This window comes from Telmatherina bonti (genome assembly GCF_933228915.1).
Source record: "Telmatherina bonti genome assembly, chromosome: 23".
NCBI classification, from domain to species: domain Eukaryota; kingdom Metazoa; phylum Chordata; class Actinopteri; order Atheriniformes; family Telmatherinidae; genus Telmatherina; species Telmatherina bonti.
Window position 1 is genome coordinate 32,509,976 of NC_136632.1, and position 18,985 is coordinate 32,528,960.

At 54.6% G+C, this 18,985-nt stretch overlaps 2 protein-coding genes across 4 annotated transcripts in view; one reads left to right on the forward strand and one right to left on the reverse strand.

The window, feature by feature from the left end:
• The first annotated feature begins 346 nt into the window (after positions 1-346).
• On the forward strand, positions 347-10,714 carry gcc1 (GRIP and coiled-coil domain containing 1). 3 transcript variants are annotated; one of them, XM_079262958.1, is made up of 5 exons: positions 347-441; positions 640-1,253; positions 5,648-5,815; positions 7,531-8,148; positions 9,334-10,714. In XM_079262958.1, exons 2-5 carry the CDS (start codon positions 879-881, stop codon positions 10,570-10,572), a joined length of 2,400 nt encoding a protein of 799 aa, XP_079119084.1. In that variant the 5' UTR covers positions 347-441; positions 640-878; the 3' UTR covers positions 10,573-10,714. The 3 variants fall into 3 exon arrangements, with proteins under 3 accessions (XP_079119084.1, XP_079119085.1, XP_079119086.1); XM_079262959.1 differs by having other exon boundaries at positions 5,651-5,815; XM_079262960.1 differs by lacking the exon at positions 5,648-5,815.
• A 714-nt stretch (positions 10,715-11,428) lies between these two features.
• dennd6b (DENN/MADD domain containing 6B) overlaps positions 11,429-18,985 on the reverse strand; it is a gene marked incomplete at its 5' end in the record, with an annotated part of 177,270 nt that continues 169,713 nt past the window's right edge. Inside the window, 7 exons of the mRNA XM_079263437.1 lie at positions 11,429-11,553; positions 14,608-14,682; positions 14,759-14,861; positions 14,943-15,052; positions 15,127-15,180; positions 18,380-18,469; positions 18,547-18,611. Of these exons, the coding sequence (XP_079119563.1) occupies positions 11,437-11,553; positions 14,608-14,682; positions 14,759-14,861; positions 14,943-15,052; positions 15,127-15,180; positions 18,380-18,469; positions 18,547-18,611 (614 nt within the window). The 3' untranslated portion in view covers positions 11,429-11,436. The remainder of the gene's footprint in view (positions 11,554-14,607; positions 14,683-14,758; positions 14,862-14,942; positions 15,053-15,126; positions 15,181-18,379; positions 18,470-18,546; positions 18,612-18,985) is intronic.

Here is an 18,985-nt window from a genome sequence, read left to right on the forward strand (position 1 = left end):
CCCAAAATAATGACAAGTTTTACGATAACCTTTTCTGTTTTCAGTGTTACGTCATAGTTCATGAAAGGTAAGGAAATGTATGAAATGTCTGCGATTCAAGTCAGACTCAGCCATCATAAAGGCTGGAAACTGTTAATTTTATGTGAATCTGTAGCTTTTTAACGACATAAGTCACTGTGTTGTATCTGTTTGCTGCTCAATAAATATTTCTAAAAAATGTTTAGAAGAACAGGAAGCAACAAGTTCCGTCTCTCCGTCAGCTGTCCCCTCCTGGAGGAAGCAGGAAACGCAAATGTCTTTGAACGCAACCTTCAGGTCCTTCCTCCTGTCGCTCTTCCACTTCCGGAGTGGAGAACATGGCGGCCGCTGAGGGTTTCCAGACATCGGCAGGTGCGCGTGACCTGAGCGCGTGGGAGCGTAACCTGCGCGTGAAGTATTAAGGTAAGAACCGGTTTAAACCGGCATATAATTTATACGGAGGACTGGTTCGGTCCAGTCAGTTTGTTCTGACGTCATAATCACTTCAGTCAGAGAATCAATAAGTTCCTTTATCTGAACATCTCATGACGTCAGACGGATTGATTGATCAGTGATTGGCTGCACCAGGACCTGTCGATTTCTAAGTTTGTCTCCTTTCAGAACTCATGAGATCTGGAGCCGAACCGGAACCAGGGAGACCGGATCTGGGACTGAACCAGAACCAGGGAGACCGGATCTGGGACTGAACCGGAGCCAGGGGGACTAGATCTGGAACTGAACTGGAACCAGGGAGACCGGATCTGGGATTTAACCGGAGCCAGGGGGACTAGATCTAGAACTTAAAAAGAGCCAGGGGGACCGGATCAGGGACTGACCATATCAGAATCAGGTGGCCTGGTATGGAGAAGTTCGGGATGAGTTTCGGAGGCGGTCCCAGCAGGAAGGAGCTGCTGGACACCATCGAGTCCCAGACGAAGCAGTTGGTCCAGTACCAGACGCGGTTTAAGGATGTAGTCCGGGCCTACAAGAGTCTCCTGAAGGAGAAGGAGGCTCTTGAGGCCAGTTTGAAGATTCTGACCGTGACCCAGTATGTGGACCTGGACCAGCAGGGTCTGCCGTCCTATGGCGGAGCAGAACTCCCAGAGGACGGGGCCTCGTTGAACAGCGGGGACAGCGTAGACACCACAGCATCTGTGGAGCCACCTGCTGAGACTGCCAAGGCGGACCAGAGTGATGAGGACCAGGGATGTGTAGGACCAACGTCCAGGTCCATGGTAAGTCTCAAATGGCACCAGACCCGGTTGTGACGTAGCAGTTTTGGGTAACCTGACCTGGTCTTGATGTAGCGGTCGAGGGTCACCTGGCCCTGTCTTGACAAGGCGTATCGGTCTAGGATCACCTGGCCCTGTCATGACGTAGCGGTCTAGGATCACCGTACCTAGTCTTGACGTGGCGTACCGGTCTAGGGTCACCTGGCCCGGTCTTGACGTGACGTAACGGCCTAGGATCACCTGGCCCTGTCGTGAGGTAGCGGTCTAGGATCATCGTACCCAGTCTTGACGTGATGTAGTGGTCTAGGATCACCTGGCCCTGTCGTGACATAGCGGTCTAGGGTCAGCTGGCCCAGTCTTGATGTGACGTAGCGGTCTAGGATCACCTGGCCCAGTCTTGACGTGAGGTAGCGGTCGAGGATCACCTGGCCCTGTCGTGACGAAGGGGCTTAGGATCACCTGGCCCTGTCGTGACGCAGCGGTCTAGGATCACCTTGCCCAGTCTTGACGTGACGTATCGGCCTAGGATCACCTGGCCCAGTCTTGACGTGACGTAGCGGTCTAGGATCACCTGGCCCAGTTTTGACGTGACGTAGCGGTCTAGGATCACCTGGCCCTGTCGTGACGTAGCAATCTAGGATAACCTGGCCCAGTCTTGACATGACGTAGCGGTCTAGGATCACCTGGCCCTGTCGTGACGTAGCGGTCTAGGATCACCATACCCAGTCTTGACGTGACGTAGCAGTCTTGGATCACCTGGCCCAGTCTTGACATAGCAGCCGAGGATCACCTGGCCCAGTCTTGACGTGACGTAGCAGCCGAGGATCACCTGGCCCAGTCTTGACGTGACGTAGCAGACTAACATCACCTTGTGGCGACGTAGCGGTCTAGGATCAACTGGCCCAGTCTTGACATAGCAGCCGAGGATCACCTGGCCCCGTCTTGACGTGACGTAGCAGCCGAGGATCACCTTGCCCAGTCTCGACGTAGCAGTCTAGGGTCACCTGGTCAGTTTGTAACATGAAGTAGCGGTCTAGGGTCACCTGGCCAGTTTGTAACATGAAGTAGCGGTCTAGGGTCACCTGGCCCGGTCTTGACGTGACGTAGCAGTCTAGGATAACCTGGCCCTGTCGTGACGTAGCGGTCTAGGATCACCGTACCCAGTCTTGACGTGACGTAGCGGTCTAGGATAACCTGGCCCTGTCGTGACGTAGCGGTCTAGGATCACCGTACCCAGTCTTGATGTGACGTAGCGGTCTAGAGTCACCTGGCCCAGTCTTGACCTGACGTAGTGGTCTAGGATCACCTGGCCCTGTTGTGACGTAGCGGTCTAGGATCACCTGGCCCAGTCTTGACGTAGCAGCCGAGGATCACCTGGCCCTGTCGTGACGTAGCGGTCTAGAATCACCTGGCCCAGTCTTGACGCGAAGTAGCGGTCTAAGGTCACCTGACACAGTCATGACTGGACAAAGTGGCCTAGGGTCACCTGGACCAGTCTTGACGTGATGTAGCAGCCTGGGATCACCTGGCCCTGTCGTGACGTAGCGATCTAGGATCACCTGAACCGGTTTGACATAACGTAGCAGTCTAGGATCATCTGGCCCACTCTTGACGTGACATAGCAGCCGAGGATCACCTGGCCCTGTGGTGACGTAGCGGTCTAGGATCACCTTGCCCAGTCTTGACGTAGCAGTCTAGGGTCACCTGGCCAGTTTGTAACATGAAGTAGCGGTCTAGGATTACCTGGCCCAGTCTTGACATGACATAGCGGTCTAGGATCACCTGGCCCTGTCGTAACGTAGCGGTCGAGGATCACTTGGCCCAGTCTTGACGTAGCGGTCTAGGATCACCTGGCCTGGTCTTGACGTGACGTAGCAGTCTAGGATCATCTGGCCCACTCTTGACGTGACATAGCAGCCGAGGATCACCTGGCCCTGTGGTGACGTAGCGGTCTAGGATCACCTTGCCCAGTCTTGACGTAGCAGTCTAGGGTCACCTGGCCAGTTTGTAACATGAAGTAGCGGTCTAGGGTCACCTGGCCCAGTCTTGACGTGACGTAGTGGTCTCCGATCATCTGTCCCAGTCTTGACGTGACGTAGCAGTCTAGAGTCACCTGGCCCAGTCTTGACCTGACGTAGTGGTCTAGGATCACCTGGCCCTGTTGTGACGTAGCGGTCTAGGATCACCTGGCCCAGTCTTGACGTAGCAGCCGAGGATCACCTGGCCCTGTCGTGACGTAGCGGTCTAGAATCACCTGGCCCAGTCTTGACGCGAAGTAGCGGTCTAAGGTCACCTGACACAGTCATGACTGGACAAAGTGGCCTAGGGTCACCTGGACCAGTCTTGACGTGATGTAGCAGCCTGGGATCACCTGGCCCTGTCGTGACGTAGCGATCTAGGATCACCTGAACCGGTTTGACATAACGTAGCAGTCTAGGATCATCTGGCCCACTCTTGACGTGACATAGCAGCCGAGGATCACCTGGCCCTGTGGTGACGTAGCGGTCTAGGATCACCTTGCCCAGTCTTGACGTAGCAGTCTAGGGTCACCTGGCCAGTTTGTAACATGAAGTAGCGGTCTAGGATTACCTGGCCCAGTCTTGACATGACATAGCGGTCTAGGATCACCTGGCCCTGTCGTAACGTAGCGGTCGAGGATCACTTGGCCCAGTCTTGACGTAGCGGTCTAGGATCACCTGGCCTGGTCTTGACGTGACGTAGCAGTCTAGGATCATCTGGCCCACTCTTGACGTGACATAGCAGCCGAGGATCACCTGGCCCTGTGGTGACGTAGCGGTCTAGGATCACCTTGCCCAGTCTTGACGTAGCAGTCTAGGGTCACCTGGCCAGTTTGTAACATGAAGTAGCGGTCTAGGGTCACCTGGCCCAGTCTTGACGTGACGTAGCAGTCTAGAGTCACCTGGCCCAGTCTTGACCTGACGTAGTGGTCTCCGATCATCTGTCCCAGTCTTGACGTGACGTAGCAGTCTAGAGTCACCTGGCCCAGTCTTGACCTGACGAAGCAGACTAAGATCACCTGGCCCAGCCTTGACGTGACATAGCGGTCGAGGATTACCTGGCCCAGTCTTGACGTGACGTAGCGGTCTAGGATCACCTGGCCGTGTCGTGATGTAGCGGCTTAGGATCACCTGGCCCAGTTTTGACGTGACGTAGCAGTCTAGGGTCACCTGGCCAGTTTGTAACATGAAGTAGTGGTCTAGGGTCACCTGGCCCAGTCTTGAAGTGACGTAGCAGTCTAGGGTCACCCGTTCCAGTCTTGACCTGACGTAGCTGTCTAGGATCACCCAGCCCAGTCTTGACCTGACGTAGCGGTCGAGGATCACCTTGCCCAGTCTTGACGTAGCAGTCTTGGGTCACCTGGTCAGTTTTATAACATGAAGTAGCGGTCTAGGGTCACCTGGCCCGGTCTTGACGTGACGTAGCAGTCTAGGGTCACCTGGCCCTGTCGTGACGTAGCGGTCTAGGATCAGCGTACCCAGTCTTGACGTGACGTAGCACTCTAGAGTCACCTGGCCCAGTCTTGAACCTGACGTAGGGGTCGAGGATCACCTGGCCCAGTATTGACGTGACGAAGCAGACTTAAGATCACCTGGCCCATTCTTGACGTGACGTAGCGGTCGAGGATCACCGTACCCAGTCTTGACGTGATGTAGCGGTCTAGGATTACCTGGCCCAGTCTTGACATGACATAGCGGTCTAGGATCACCTGGCCCTGTCGTAACGTAGCAGTCGAGGATCACTTGGCCCAGTCTTGACGTAGCGGTCTAGGATCACCTGGCCTGGTCTTGACGTGACGTAGCAGTCTAGGGTCACCTGGCCCAGTCTTGACGTGACGCAGCAATCTAGGATCACCTGGCCCAGTCTTGACATGGCGTAGCGGGCTAGGATCACCTAGCCCTGTCATGATGTAGCGGCTTAGGATCACCTAGCCCTGTCGTGACGTGACATAGCAGCCGAGGATCACCTGGCCCAGTCTTGACGTGACAAAGCAGCCGAGGATCACCTGGCCCAGTTTTGACGTGACATAGCGGTCTAACATCACCTGGCCCTGTGGTGACATAGCGGTCTAGGGTCACCTGGCCCAGTCTTGACGTGACGTAGCAGTTTAGGATCACCTGGCCCAGTCTTGACATGGCGTAGCGGGCTAGGATCACCTAGCCCTGTCATGATGTAGCGGCTTAGGATCACCTAGCCCTGTCGTGACGTGACATAGCAGCCGAGGGTCACCTGGCCCAGTCTGGACGTGACAAAGCAGCCGAGGATCACCTGGCCCAGATTTGACGTGACATAGCGGTCTAACATCACCTGGCCCTGTGGTGACGTAGCGGTCTAGGATCACCTGGCCTAGTCTGACCCAGTATGTGGACCTGAACCAGCAGGGTCTGCCATCCTCTGGCGGAGCAGAACTCCCAGAGGACGGGTCCTCGTTGAACAGCGGGGTCAGCGTAGACACCACAGCATCTGTGGAGCCACCTGCTGAGACTGCCAAGGCGGACCAGAGCGATGAGGACCAGGGATGTGTAGGACCAACGTCCAGGTCCATGGTAAGTCTCAAATAGCACCAGACCTGGTTGTGACGTAGCAGTTTGGGGTAACCTGACCCGGTCTTGACGTAGCGGTCGAGGGTCACCTGGCCCTGTCTTGACAAGGCGTAGCGGTATAGGATCACCTGGCCCTGTTGTGACGTGACGTAGCAGTCTAGGATCACCTGGCCCTGTCGTGACGTAGCGGTCTAGGATCACCGCACCCAGTCTTGACGTGACGTAGCGGTCTAGGGTCACCTGGCCCTGTTGTGACGTGACGTAGCAGTCTAGGATCACCTGGCCCTGTCGTGACGTAGCGATCTAGGATCAACTGACCCAGTCTTGACGACACGTAGCAGTCTAGGATCACCTGGCCCAGTCTTGACGACACGTAGCAGTCTAGGATCACCTGGCCCTGTTGTAGCGATCTAGGATCAACTGACCCAGTCTTGACGACACGTAGCAGTCTAGGATCACCTGGCCCAGTCTTGACGACACGTAGCAGTCTAGGATCACCTGGCCCTGTTGTAGCGATCTAGGATCAACTGACCCAGTCTTGACGTCACGTAGCAGTCTAGGATCACCTGGCCCAGTCTTGACGACACGTAGCAGTCTAGGATCACCTGGCCCTGTTGTAGCGATCTAGGATCAACTGACCCAGTCTTGACGTCACGTAGCAGTCTAGGATCACCTGGCCCAGTCTTGACGACACGTAGCAGTCTAGGATCACCTGGCCCTGTTGTAGCGATCTAGGATCAACTGACCCAGTCTTGACGTGACGTAGCGGTCTAGGATCACCTGGCCCAATCTTGACGTAGCAGTCTAGGATCACCTGGCCCGGTCTTGACGTAGCGGTCTAGGATCACCTGGCCCAATCTTGACGTAGCGATCTAGGATCACCAGGCCCGGTCTTGACGTGACGTAGCGGTCTAAGGTCACCGGACGGCCTAGGGTCACCTGGCCCAGTCTTGACGTGACGTAGCAGCCTGGGATCACCTGGCCCTGTCGTGACGTGGCGATCTAGGATCACCAGGCCCGGTCTTGACGTGACGTAGCGGTCTAAGGTCACCGGACGGCCTAGGGTCACCTGGCCCAGTCTTGACGTGACGTAGCAGCCTGGGATCACCTGGCCCTGTCGTGACGTGGCGATCTAGGATCACCTGACCCGGTCTTGACGTGACATAGCGGTCTAGGATCTCTTGGACCTGTGGTGACATAGTGGTCTAGGGTCGCCTGGCCCAGTCTTGATGTGACGTAGTGGTCTAGGATCACCTGGCCCTGTTGTAGCGATCTAGGATCAACTGACCCGGTCTTGATGTCACGTAGCAGTCTAGGATCACCTGGCCCAGTCTTGACGACACGTAGCAGTCTAGGATCACCTGGCCCAGTCTTGACGACACGTAGCAGTCTAGGATCACCTGGCCCTGTTGTAGCGATCTAGGATCAACTGACCCAGTCTTGACGTCACGTAGCAGTCTAGGATCACCTGGCCCAGTCTTGACGACACGTAGCAGTCTAGGATCAACTGACCCAGTCTTGACGTCACGTAGCAGTCTAGGATCACCTGGCCCAGTCTTGACGACACGTAGCAGTCTAGGATCAACTGACCCAGTCTTGACGTGACGTAGCGGTCTAGGATCACCTGGCCCAATCTTGACGTAGCAGTCTAGGATCACCTGGCCCGGTCTTGACGTTGCGGTCTAGGGTCTCCTGACATTTTCATGTGGTCTCTGCAGTTGCTGCAGTCGGAGTCTGAAGCAGAAGGCAGTGGCGTGGAGGCGGAGCATCAGCAGCCCATGGCCCCGCCCAGCGCAGAGGCAGAGCGCCGCATCGCCCAGCTGAAAAGCCAACTGAGCACGCTCACCGGAGCACTGGCCACGGTGACGCAGGAGAAGTCTCGGATGGAGGCAAGTTTCCAGGCCGACAAGCGGCAGCTGAAGCAGGAGCTGGAGGACCTGCAGGAGCACCTGGTCGCCGTGACGACGCAGAAGGACGCGGAGCTGCGCATGACGCAGCATCAGCTGGCAGAGAGCCGCGCTCGCGTCATCACGCAGCAGCACGAGCGCGAGCAGGAGCAGATCCACCACGCCCAGCAGCTCCAGGAGCTCCAGAGGATCCTGCAGCAGGAGCGGCAGGATGCAGACCTGCGCCTGCAGGCCGCCGCCGCAGACCGGGGTGCGGAGTCTGAGCTGCACCTCAGCCTGGCGCGAGAACAGAGGGACGAGCTGAGGAGGCGGCTGCAGGCCGCCGAGGAGGACCGGCAAAGATCAGATCCCAGACTGGAGGAGGTGCAGCGAGAACTGCTGGAGCTGAAGAACCAGTTTCACAACCAGATCCAGATGGAGACCCGCAAGGTGAGACCAGACCTGAACCAGACCAGAACCTGAATCTGAACCTGAATCTGAACAAGAACCAGAACCAGAACCACAACCTGAACCAGACCTGAACCTGAACCTGAACCTGAACCTTAACCAGAACCAGAACCAGAACTAGACCAGAATCTGAACCAGAACCAAAGCCTGAACCTGAACCTGAACCTGAACCTGAATCTGAACCTGAACCTGATCCTGAATCTGAACAAGAACCAGAACCAGACCAGAACCACAACCTGAACCAGACCTGAACCTGAACCTTAACCAGAACCTGAACCAGAACCAGAACTAGACCAGAATCTGAACCAGAACAGAACCAGAACCTGACCCTGACCTGAACCTGACCAGAACCAGACCAGAACCTGAACCAGACCAGACCAGAACCAGAACCAGACCAGAACCTGAACCTAAACAGAATCAAAACCTGAACCTGAACCAGACCAGACCAGAACCAAACCAGAACCAGAACCAGAACCAAAACCTGTACCGGAACCAAAACCTGAACCTGACCAGAACCTGCACAGAGCCAAAACCTGAACCAGAACCAGAACCAGAACCACAACCTGAACCAGAACCAGAACAGAACCAGAACCAGATCAGAAGCTGAACCTGAACCTGAACCAGAACCAGACCAGAACCAGACCAGAACCAAAACCAGAACCAGACCAGAATCTGAACCAGAACCAGACCAGAACCTGAACCAGAACCAGAACCAGACCAGAATCTGAACCAGAACCAGACCAGAACCTGAACCTGAACTTGAACCAGAACCAGAACCAAAACCAGAACCTGAACCAGAATCTGAATCAGAACCTGAACCTTAACCAAAACCAGAACCAGAACCAGAACCAGACCAGAATCTGAACCAGAACCAGACCAGAACCTGAACCTGAACCTGAACTTGAACCAGAACCAAAACCAGAACCTGAACCAGAATCTGAATCAGAACCTGAACCTTAACCAAAACCAGAACCAGGACCAGAACCAGACCTGAACCTGAATCTGAACCAGAACCAGGTCCACCTTTTACTAGTCTGGAGGTTTTTAATGGCCGGATTTGGCAAAGGGATCAGGTCCCGTGGTTGGGGAACCAGATAGTGGACCTGGACTATGGACCCGGACCCGGGCTGTGGACCCGGACCTGACCCGGTCTCTGCTGTGTTGCAGGCGTGTGAGGCGGAGGAGCGTGCACGTGAGCGTGCCCAGGCTGCAGAGAACCGGGTGGCGGATCTGGAGCAGCGGGTCTCGGAGCTGTCGGACCTGCTCGGGTCCTGCGAGAAGGCCCGGCAACGAGACCAGCAGGTGGCTCAGAGACTCCGGGACCGGATCCTGCAGCTGGACCTGGAGAACAAAAGCCTGGCGGCGGCGGCGGCATCCAGGAGGACGTCTGGCGGTCTGGACGAGTCCCAGCTGGACGTCGGCGTCCTGAAGGAACGGCTGCAGAACATCAAGAAGCTGCTGCTGCTGGCGGCCCAGAAGAACCCGGACCAGAACCTCCTGGACCCGACCGACACGGAGCTGGACCAGGATAAAGTTCTGGTCTACCAGCAGGAGCTTCGGCAGGTGAGGGAGGAGTTTGAGCGCTACAAGGTGCGTGCGCAGGTGGTCCTGAAGAACAAGAACGCCAAAGATGGCAGCCAGGCCAAGGAGCTGGAGGAGGTGCGGGACCAGCTGGGGGAGCTGCGGGAGAAGTACATCACGCTGCGCCTCCAGAGCGACCAGGCCGAGGAGCGCCACCGCCACCAGCTGGACGAGCAGCAGCAGCAGGCCGCGGCGCTGCAGCACGCCAACCGGCAGGAAGCAGAGCGGGCGGCGGCGCTGCACCGCGACGAGCTGCTGCGTCTGGAGGCGGAGCTTCACAAGCAGAGGGAGCGCACCATGGCGCTGCTGGAGGAGAAGGACCGCGACCTCCAGCGACTGCGCGCCGCCATTCCAGTTGGCGACCGCCAGGAACCCGCCGACGCGGCGCAGGACGACCCTGCCGACGCGGACGGTGTTGGACAGGCCTTGCGGCGGGTCGCGCCCCCCGAGTCCACGCTGCTGCTGTACGCCGAGCAGCTGGCGCGCAAGGAGGTGGAGGCGGGCGCGCTGCGGCGCCACAAACACCGCCTGGAGGACGACCTCCATCAGCTGCAGGCAAAGCTGCTCGCCAACGCCGAGCGCCACGACGAGGAGCAGGCGGAGCTCCAGGCCCGGCTCGATAAGATGGTCCGGGACCAGAACCGGGAGGGGGCCAACATGGAGTACCTGAAGAACATCGTGTACCGCTTCCTGACGCTGCAGGACGCCAGTGGGCGGCGCCAGACGCTGGGCGCCATCTTGACCATCCTCCACTTCAGTCCGCAGGAGAAGCAGCACGTCCTGAGGCAGCAGGGGGCCACCTGGTGGGGCCCGGGGCCCAGGTGAGACCCGCTGGACCCGGGTCGGAACCGCCGGAAGGACCCGGGTCGGGTCGGAACCGCCGGAGGGACCCACCGCCGGAGGGACCCGGGTCGGGTCGGAACCGCCGGAGGGACCCGGGTCGGGTCGGAACCGCCGGAGGGACCCGGGTCGGAACCGCCGGAAGGACCCGGGTCGGAACCGCCGGAGGGACCCACCGCCGGAAGGACACGGGTCGGGTCGGAACCGCCGGAAGGACCCGGGTCGGAACCGCCGGAGGGACCCACCGCCGGAAGGACACGGGTCGGGTCGGAACCGCCGGAAGGACCCGGGTCGGGTCGGAACCGCCGGAGGGACCCACCGCCGGAAGGACCCGGGTCGGGTCGGAACCGCCGGAAGGACCCGGGTCGGGTCGGAACCACCGGAGGGACCCACCGCTGGAAGGACCCGGGTCGGGTCGGAACCGCCGGAGGGACCCACCGCCGGAAGGACCCGGGTCGGGTCGGAACCGCCGGAGGGACCCACCGCCGGAAGGACCCGGGTCGGGTCGGAACCGCCGGAGGGACCCACCGCTGGAAGGACCCGGGTCGGGTCGGAACCGCCGGAGGGACCCACCGCCGGAAGGACCCGGGTCGGGTCGGAACCGCCGGAGGGACCCTCCCGGTGGGTTCTGGGTAAAACCTGTTTCTTCTGTTGATTTTCTGACATTAAACAGAATTGGGTGCTTCGTGTTTCTTTGTTCTTCTGAAGCAGCTGGAAAAGTATTGATCGCTGATCGATCAGTTATTGCTCAGCGATTCTCTCACCAGACATGGTTGCATCAACTTTTATTGTCAAAACAAATTATTTTAATGACAACTGGGACCCGTCCACCAGAACCAGGTCCAGGGTTTAGTGAAGAACCGTCTGCAGGTCTTCTGGCAGCGATCCAACCACGGAGTCGATGAAACTCTCCAGTTTCTGTAGAACGCCATCTTTGATTTGCAGCTGCTGCCTGCGAGCTCCGATCTGGTAAACAACAACAGGTAAACAACGGGTAAACAGGAAGTCTGCGGCAGGTAAACAGGAAATTACTGCAGGTAAACAGGGAGTCTACTGCAGGTAAACAGGGAGTCTGCAGCAGGTAAACAGGAAATCTGCGGCAGGTAAACAGGAAATCTGCGGCAGGTAAACAGGAAGTCTACAGCAGGTAAACAGGAAATTACTGCAGGTAAACAGGGAGTCTACTGCAGGTAAACAGGAAATCTGCGGCAGGTAAACAGGAAGTCTACAGCAGGTAAACAGGAAATCTACCGCAGGTAAACAGAAAATCTACAGCAGGTAAACAGGAAGTCTGCGGCAGGTAAACAGAAAATCTACAGCAGGTAAACAGGAAGTCTGCGGCAGGTAAACAGGGAGTCTACGGCAGGTAAACAGGGAGTCTGCGGCAGGTAAACAGGAAATCTGCGGCAGGTAAACAGGAAGTCTACGGCAGGTAAACGGAGTCTGCGGCAGGTAAACAGGAAATCTACTGCAGGTAAACAGGAAGTCTGCGACAGGTAAACAGGAAATTACTGCAGGTAAACAGGAAGTCTACAGCAGGTAAACAGGAAGTCTGCCGCAGGTAAACAGAAAATCTACAGCAGGTAAACAGGAAGTCTGCAGCAGGTAAACAGGAAGTCTACCGCAGGTAAACAGAAAATCTACAGCAGGTAAACAGGAAGTCTACCGCAGGTAAACAGAAAATCTACTGCAGGTAAACAGGAAGTCTACAGCAGGTAAACGGGGAGTCTACCGCAGGTAAACAGAAAATCTACAGCAGGTAAACAGGAAGTCTACCGCAGGTAAACAGAAAATCTACTGCAGGTAAACAGGAAGTCTACTGCAGGTAAACAGGAAGTCTACCGCAGGTAAACGGGGAGTCTACCGCAGGTAAACGGGAAGTCTACCGCAGGTAAACAGGAAGTCTGCGGCAGGTAAACAGGAAATTACTGCAGGTAAACAGGAAGTCTGCGGCAGGTAAACAGGAAATCTACCGCAGGTAAACAGGAAGTCTACGGCAGGTAAACAGGAAGTCTGCAGCAGGTAAACAGGAAATCTACCGCAGGTAAACAGGAAGTCTACCGCAGGTAAACAGGAAGTCTGCCGCAGGTAAACAGGAAGTCTACCGCAGGTAAACAGGAAGTCTGCGGCAGGTAAACAGGAAATCTACTGCAGGTAAACAGGAAGTCTGCGGCAGGTAAACAGGAAATCTACGGCAGGTAAACAGGAAATCTACAGCAGGTAAACAGGAAGTCTACCGCAGGTAAACAGGAAGTCTACCGCAGGTAAACAGGAAGTCATCGGCAGGTAAACAGGAAATCTACAGCAGGTAAACAGGAAGTCTGCGGCAGGTAAACAGGAAGTCTGCAGCAGGTAAACAGGATATCTACAGCAGGTAAACACGAAGTCTGCGGCAGGTAAACAGGAAATTACTGCAGGTAAACAGGAAGTCTGCAGCAGGTAAACAGGATATCTACGGCAGGTAAACAGGAAATCTACTGCAGGTAAACAGGAAATCTACAGCAGGTAAACAGGAAGTCTGCGGCAGGTAAACAGGAAGTCTGCGGCAGGTAAACAGGAAGTCTGCGGCAGGTAAACAGGAAATCTACGGCAGGTAAACAGGAAGTCTGCGGCAGGTAAACAGGAAGTCTACGGCAGGTAAACAGGAAGTCTACGGCAGGTAAACAGGAAATCTACCGCAGGTAAATAGGAAGTCTACCGCAGGTAAACAGGAAGTCTACCGCAGGTAAACAGGAAATCTACAGCAGGTAAACAGGAAATCTACAGCAGGTAAACAGGAAATCTACAGCAGGTAAACAGGAAATCTACCGCAGGTAAATAGGAAGTCTACCGCAGGTAAACAGGAAGTCTACGGCAGGTAAACAGGAAGTCTACAGCAGGTAAACAGGAAGTCTACCGCAGGTAAACAGGAAGTCTGCGGCAGGTAAACAGGATATCTACAGCAGGTAAACAGGAAGTCTGCGGCAGGTAAACAGGAAGTCTGCAGCAGGTAAACAGGATATCTACCGCAGGTAAACAGGAAGTCTGCGGCAGGTAAACAGGAAGTCTGCGGCAGGTAAACAGGAAATTACTGCAGGTAAACAGGAAGTCTGCAGCAGGTAAACAGGATATCTACGGCAGGTAAACAGGAAGTCTACGGCAGGTAAACAGGAAGTCTACTGCAGGTAAACAGGAAGTCTGCAGCAGGTAAACAGGAAATCTACAGCAGGTAAACAGGAAGTCTACGGCAGGTAAACAGGAAGTCTACTGCAGGTAAACAGGAAGTCTGCAGCAGGTAAACAGGAAATCTACAGCAGGTAAACAGGAAATCTACGGCAGGTAAACAGGAAATCTACCGCAGGTAAACAGGAAATCTACTGCAGGTAAACAGGAAATCTACAGCAGGTAAACAGGAAATCTACAGCAGGTAAACAGGAAGTCTACCGCAGGTAAACAGGAAATCTACTGCAGGTAACATGTTTATTTCTGTTGTGAAATTGGTCTTTTTAACATGGGAGTCTATGGGGTTCGCTGTTATCAGCCCCTAGTGGATGAAGGGGGAACTGCAGGTTGTGCCACTTCCGCATCGGCATCCTCATTTTACCGCCGGAGGTTGCTAATTGGATGGAACTGGTCCCTATGCTGCCCCCTGCTGGTGACTGGAACATGTGCGGCGGGACAAAAATGCAGTCGAGTTGTGAACAGACTCACAAGAGCCTGAAAAACTGAATAAATTGATATAAATATATTAAATATAGTTCTAAAGTTAGCAACAAGGCCTGGCTGTGCCTCAGTGTAAGTGGTGTACCAGAGAATTGTGCACTGACAAACGTTCCGCGATCAAATGCATTCATTTTTTGATGTGTTCATTTTAGTTAAATTACTTCACAGCAACTCAGGCGTTAAGGTGCAACCAGTAGAATAACCAGATGCATGTGAAGAAGAAAACGTGAGATAGTCGTGGTATTTAACACCTGGTGTTAAAAGTGTGCCGACGTTCTCCCTGTTAGTTCCCGTTTTTCCTGTTTCACCTGAACTCACCAGCTTCTCTCTGAGCTTCAGGATTAGATCTATAATCTCCACCTCAGACTTGTCTCTGGTCCAGCCCAGTAGGTCCTGCATAGGAAGCAGACCCTGGTCAGGGGGCAGGTGTGTTTCAGACAGGTAGATCTGGTCCAGGTGAGGGACTCACAGCATCACAGATCACCTCCAGGTGCAGACTCTCCAGTTTCTCCATCATCTCTCTGTGACGCTGACGATACCAGCCGTCAAAGTTTGGAGACCTGAAGAACTTCCTGAGACAACAGAGACAGGGCAAAGGTCACCTGCAGCCAGGAACAGTCACCCACCTGGACACCGGGACAGATGGGACATACCTGTAAAGACCCATCCAATCCCCTCTGAGTAGGGATGTGAGCTGAGGACCGGTGTGGTCCAGAGTGGACAGGAACTCTTCCTGACTGAAGGGACGAATCTGAGGAGGAGTCTGAACAGATGGAAACGGCCTGTAGTTGATGACATCACTGTGACCTCAGCAATCAAGAACCGCCTTCTGTTTACCTTAAACGGCGTCACGGATCTCTGCAGCGGCATGAGACCGGCCATGTAGCGCTCCTAGCAGACAGAAAGCCCTGTGATTGGCTGGCTCGTCATGATCTCATCACCTTACCATGATGTCATCACTTTATGATGTTGTCAACTGAGAAGTGAAACATTTACACCTGTCCAGGTTTTACCTGTCCTGGTCTCACCTCTCCAGTTTTTACCTGTCCTGGTCTCACCTCTCCAGGTTTTACCTGTCCTGGTCTCACCTCTCCAGGTTTTACCTGTCCTGGTCTCACCTCTCCAGGTTTTACCTGTCCTGGTCTCACCTCTCCAGGTTTTACCTGTCCTGGTCTCACCTCTCCAGGTTTTACCTGTCCTGGTCTCACCTCTCCAGTTTTTACCTGTCCTGGTCTCACCTCTCCAGGTTTTACCTGTCCTGGTCTCACCTCTCCAGGTTTTACCTGTCCTGGTCTCACCTCTCCAGGTTTTACCTGTCCTGGTCTCACCTCTCCAGGTTTTACCTGTCCTGGTCTCACCTCTCCAGGTTTTACCTGTCCTGGTCTCACCTCTCCAGGTTTTACCTGTCCTGGTCTCACCTCTCCAGGTTTTACCTGTCCTGGTCTCACCTCTCCAGGTTTTACCTGTCCTGGTCTCACATGTCCAGTTTTTACCTGTCCTGGTCTCACATGTCCAGTTTTTACCTGTCCTGGTCTCACCTCTCCAGGTTTTACCTGTCCTGGTCTCACCTCTCCAGGTTTTACCTGTCCTGGTCTCACATGTCCAGTTTTTACCTGTCCTGGTCTCACCTCTCCAGGTTTTACCTGTCCTGGTCTCACCTCTCCAGGTTTTACCTGTCCTGGTCTCACCTCTCCAGGTTTTACCTGTCCTGGTCTCACCTCTCCAGGTTTTACCTGTCCTGGTCTCACCTCTCCAGTTTTTACCTGTCCTGGTCTCACCTCTCCAGGTTTTACCTGTCCTGGTCTCACCTCTCCAGGTTTTACCTGTCCTGGTCTCACCTCTCCAGGTTTTACCTGTCCTGGTCTCACCTCTCCAGGTTTTACCTGTCCTGGTCTCACCTCTCCAGGTTTTACCTGTCCTGGTCTCACCTCTCCAGGTTTTACCTGTCCTGGTCTCACCTCTCCAGGTTTTACCTGTCCTGGTCTCACCTCTCCAGGTTTTACCTGTCCTGGTCTCACCTCTCCAGGTTTTACCTGTCCTGGTCTCACCTCTCCAGGTTTCACCTGTCCTGGTCTCACCTCTCCAGGTTTTACCTGTCCTGGTCTCACCTCTCCAGGTTTTACCTGTCCTGGTCTCACCTCTCCAGGTTTTACCTGTCCTGGTCTCACCTCTCCAGGTTTTACCTGTCCTGGTCTCACCTCTCCAGTTTTTACCTGTCCTGGTCTCACCTCTCCAGGTTTTACCTGTCCTGGTCTCACCTCTCCAGGTTTTACCTGTCCTGGTCTCACCTCTCCAGGTTTTACCTGTCCTGGTCTCACCTCTCCAGGTTTTACCTGTCCTGGTCTCACCTCTCCAGGTTTTACCTGTCCTGGTCTCACCTCTCCAGGTTTTACCTGTCCTGGTCTCACCTCTCCAGGTTTTACCTGTCCTGGTCTCACCTCTCCAGGTTTTACCTGTCCTGGTCTCACCTCTCCAGGTTTTACCTGTCCTGGTCTCACATGTCCAGTTTTTACCTGTCCTGGTCTCACATGTCCAGTTTTTACCTGTCCTGGTCTCACCTCTCCAGGTTTTACCTGTCCTGGTCTCACCTCTCCAGGTTTTACCTGTCCTGGTCTCACATGTCCAGTTTTTACCTGTCCTGGTCTCACCTCTCCAGGTTTTACCTGTCCTGGTCTCACCTCTCCAGGTTTTACCTGTCCTGGTCTCACCTCTCCAGGTTTTACCTGTCCTGGTCTCACCTCTCCAGGTTTTACCTGTCCTGGTCTCACCTCTCCAGGTTTTACCTGTCCTGGTCTCACCTCTCCAGGTTTTACCTGTCCTGGTCTCACATGTCCAGTTTTTACCTGTCCTGGTCTCACATGTCCAGTTTTTACCTGTCCTGGTCTCACCTCTCCAGGTTTTACCTGTCCTGGTCTCACCTCTCCAGGTTTTACCTGTCCTGGTCTCACCTCTCCAGTTTTTACCTGTCCTGGTCTCACATGTCCAGTTTTTACCTGTCCTGGTCTCACCTCTCCAGGTTTTACCTGTCCTGGTCTCACATGTCCAGTTTTTACCTGTCCTGGTCTCACCTCTCCAGGTTTTACCTGTCCTGGTCTCACCTCTCCAGGTTTTACCTGTCCTGGTCTCACCTCTCCAGGTTTTACCTGTCCTGGTCTCACCTCTCCAGGTTTTACCTGTCCTGGTCTCACCTCTCCAGGTTTTACCTGTCCTGGTCTCACCTCTCCAGTTTTTACCTGTCCTGGTCTCACCTCTCCAGTTTTTACCTGTCCTGGTCTCACCTCTCCAGGTTTTACCTGTCCTGGTCTCACCTCTCCAGGTTTTACCTGTCCTGGTCTCACATGTCCAGTTTTTACCTGTCCTGGTCTCACCTCTCCAGTTTTTACCTGTCCTGGTCTCACCTCTCCAGGTTTTACCTGTCCTGGTCTCACCTCTCCAGGTTTTACCTGTCCTGGTCTCACCTCTCCAGGTTTTACCTGTCCTGGTCTCACCTCTCCAGGTTTTACCTGTCCTGGTCTCACCTCTCCAGGTTTTACCTGTCCTGGTCTCACCTCTCCAGGTTTTACCTGTCCTGGTCTCACCTCTCCAGGTTTTACCTGTCCTGGTCTCACCTCTCCAGGTTTTACCTGTCCTGGTCTCACCTCTCCAGGTTTTACCTGTCCTGGTCTCACCTCTCCAGGTTTTACCTGTCCTGGTCTCACCTCTCCAGGTTTTACCTGTCCTGGTCTCACCTCTCCAGGTTTTACCTGTCCTGGTCTCACCTCTCCAGGTTTTACCTGTCCTGGTCTCACCTCTCCAGGTTTTACCTGTCCTGGTCTCACCTCTCCAGGTTTTACCTGTCCTGGTCTCACCTCTCCAGGTTTTACCTGTCCTGGTCTCACCTCTCCAGTTTTTACCTGTCCTGGTCTCACCTCTCCAGGTTTTACCTGTCCTGGTCTCACCTCTCCAGGTTTTACCTGTCCTGGTCTCACCTCTCCAGGTTTTACCTGTCCTGGTCTCACCTCTCCAGGTTTTACCTGTCCTGGTCTCACCTCTCCAGGTTTCACCTGTCCTGGTCTCACATGTCCAGTTTTTACCTGGACAGGTGTCTCACCAGAGGGATGATGAAGCTCTGAGTCAGCTCCAGCAGGTGTCTCCTCAGAATGGCGCTCTGAACCTCTGATGGTCTTTTTCTCTGGATTCCCTGCAGATCCACACATGCAGTTCTCACAAGGCGTGTCCACACCTGTCCTAGGTGTGTCTACATGGATGTCTTCTCACCTTTAAAAGTCTTTTGATCAGGATCTTGTCTTTGTGTAGGAATGTCTTGTAGGCTGTGTAGATACCTGTGCACACACACATCCATTCACACACACATCCATTCACACACACACACCCCCATACACACATCCATTCACACACACACACACATCCATACACACACACACACACACACACACACACACACACACACATCCATTCACACACACACACACACACACACACACATCCATTTACACACACACACACACACATCCATACACACACACACACACACATCCATTTACACACACACACCCCCATACACACACACACACACACACACACACATCCATACACACACACACACACACATCCATTCACACACACACACACACATCCATTCACACACACACACACACACACACACACATCCATACACACACACACACATCCATTT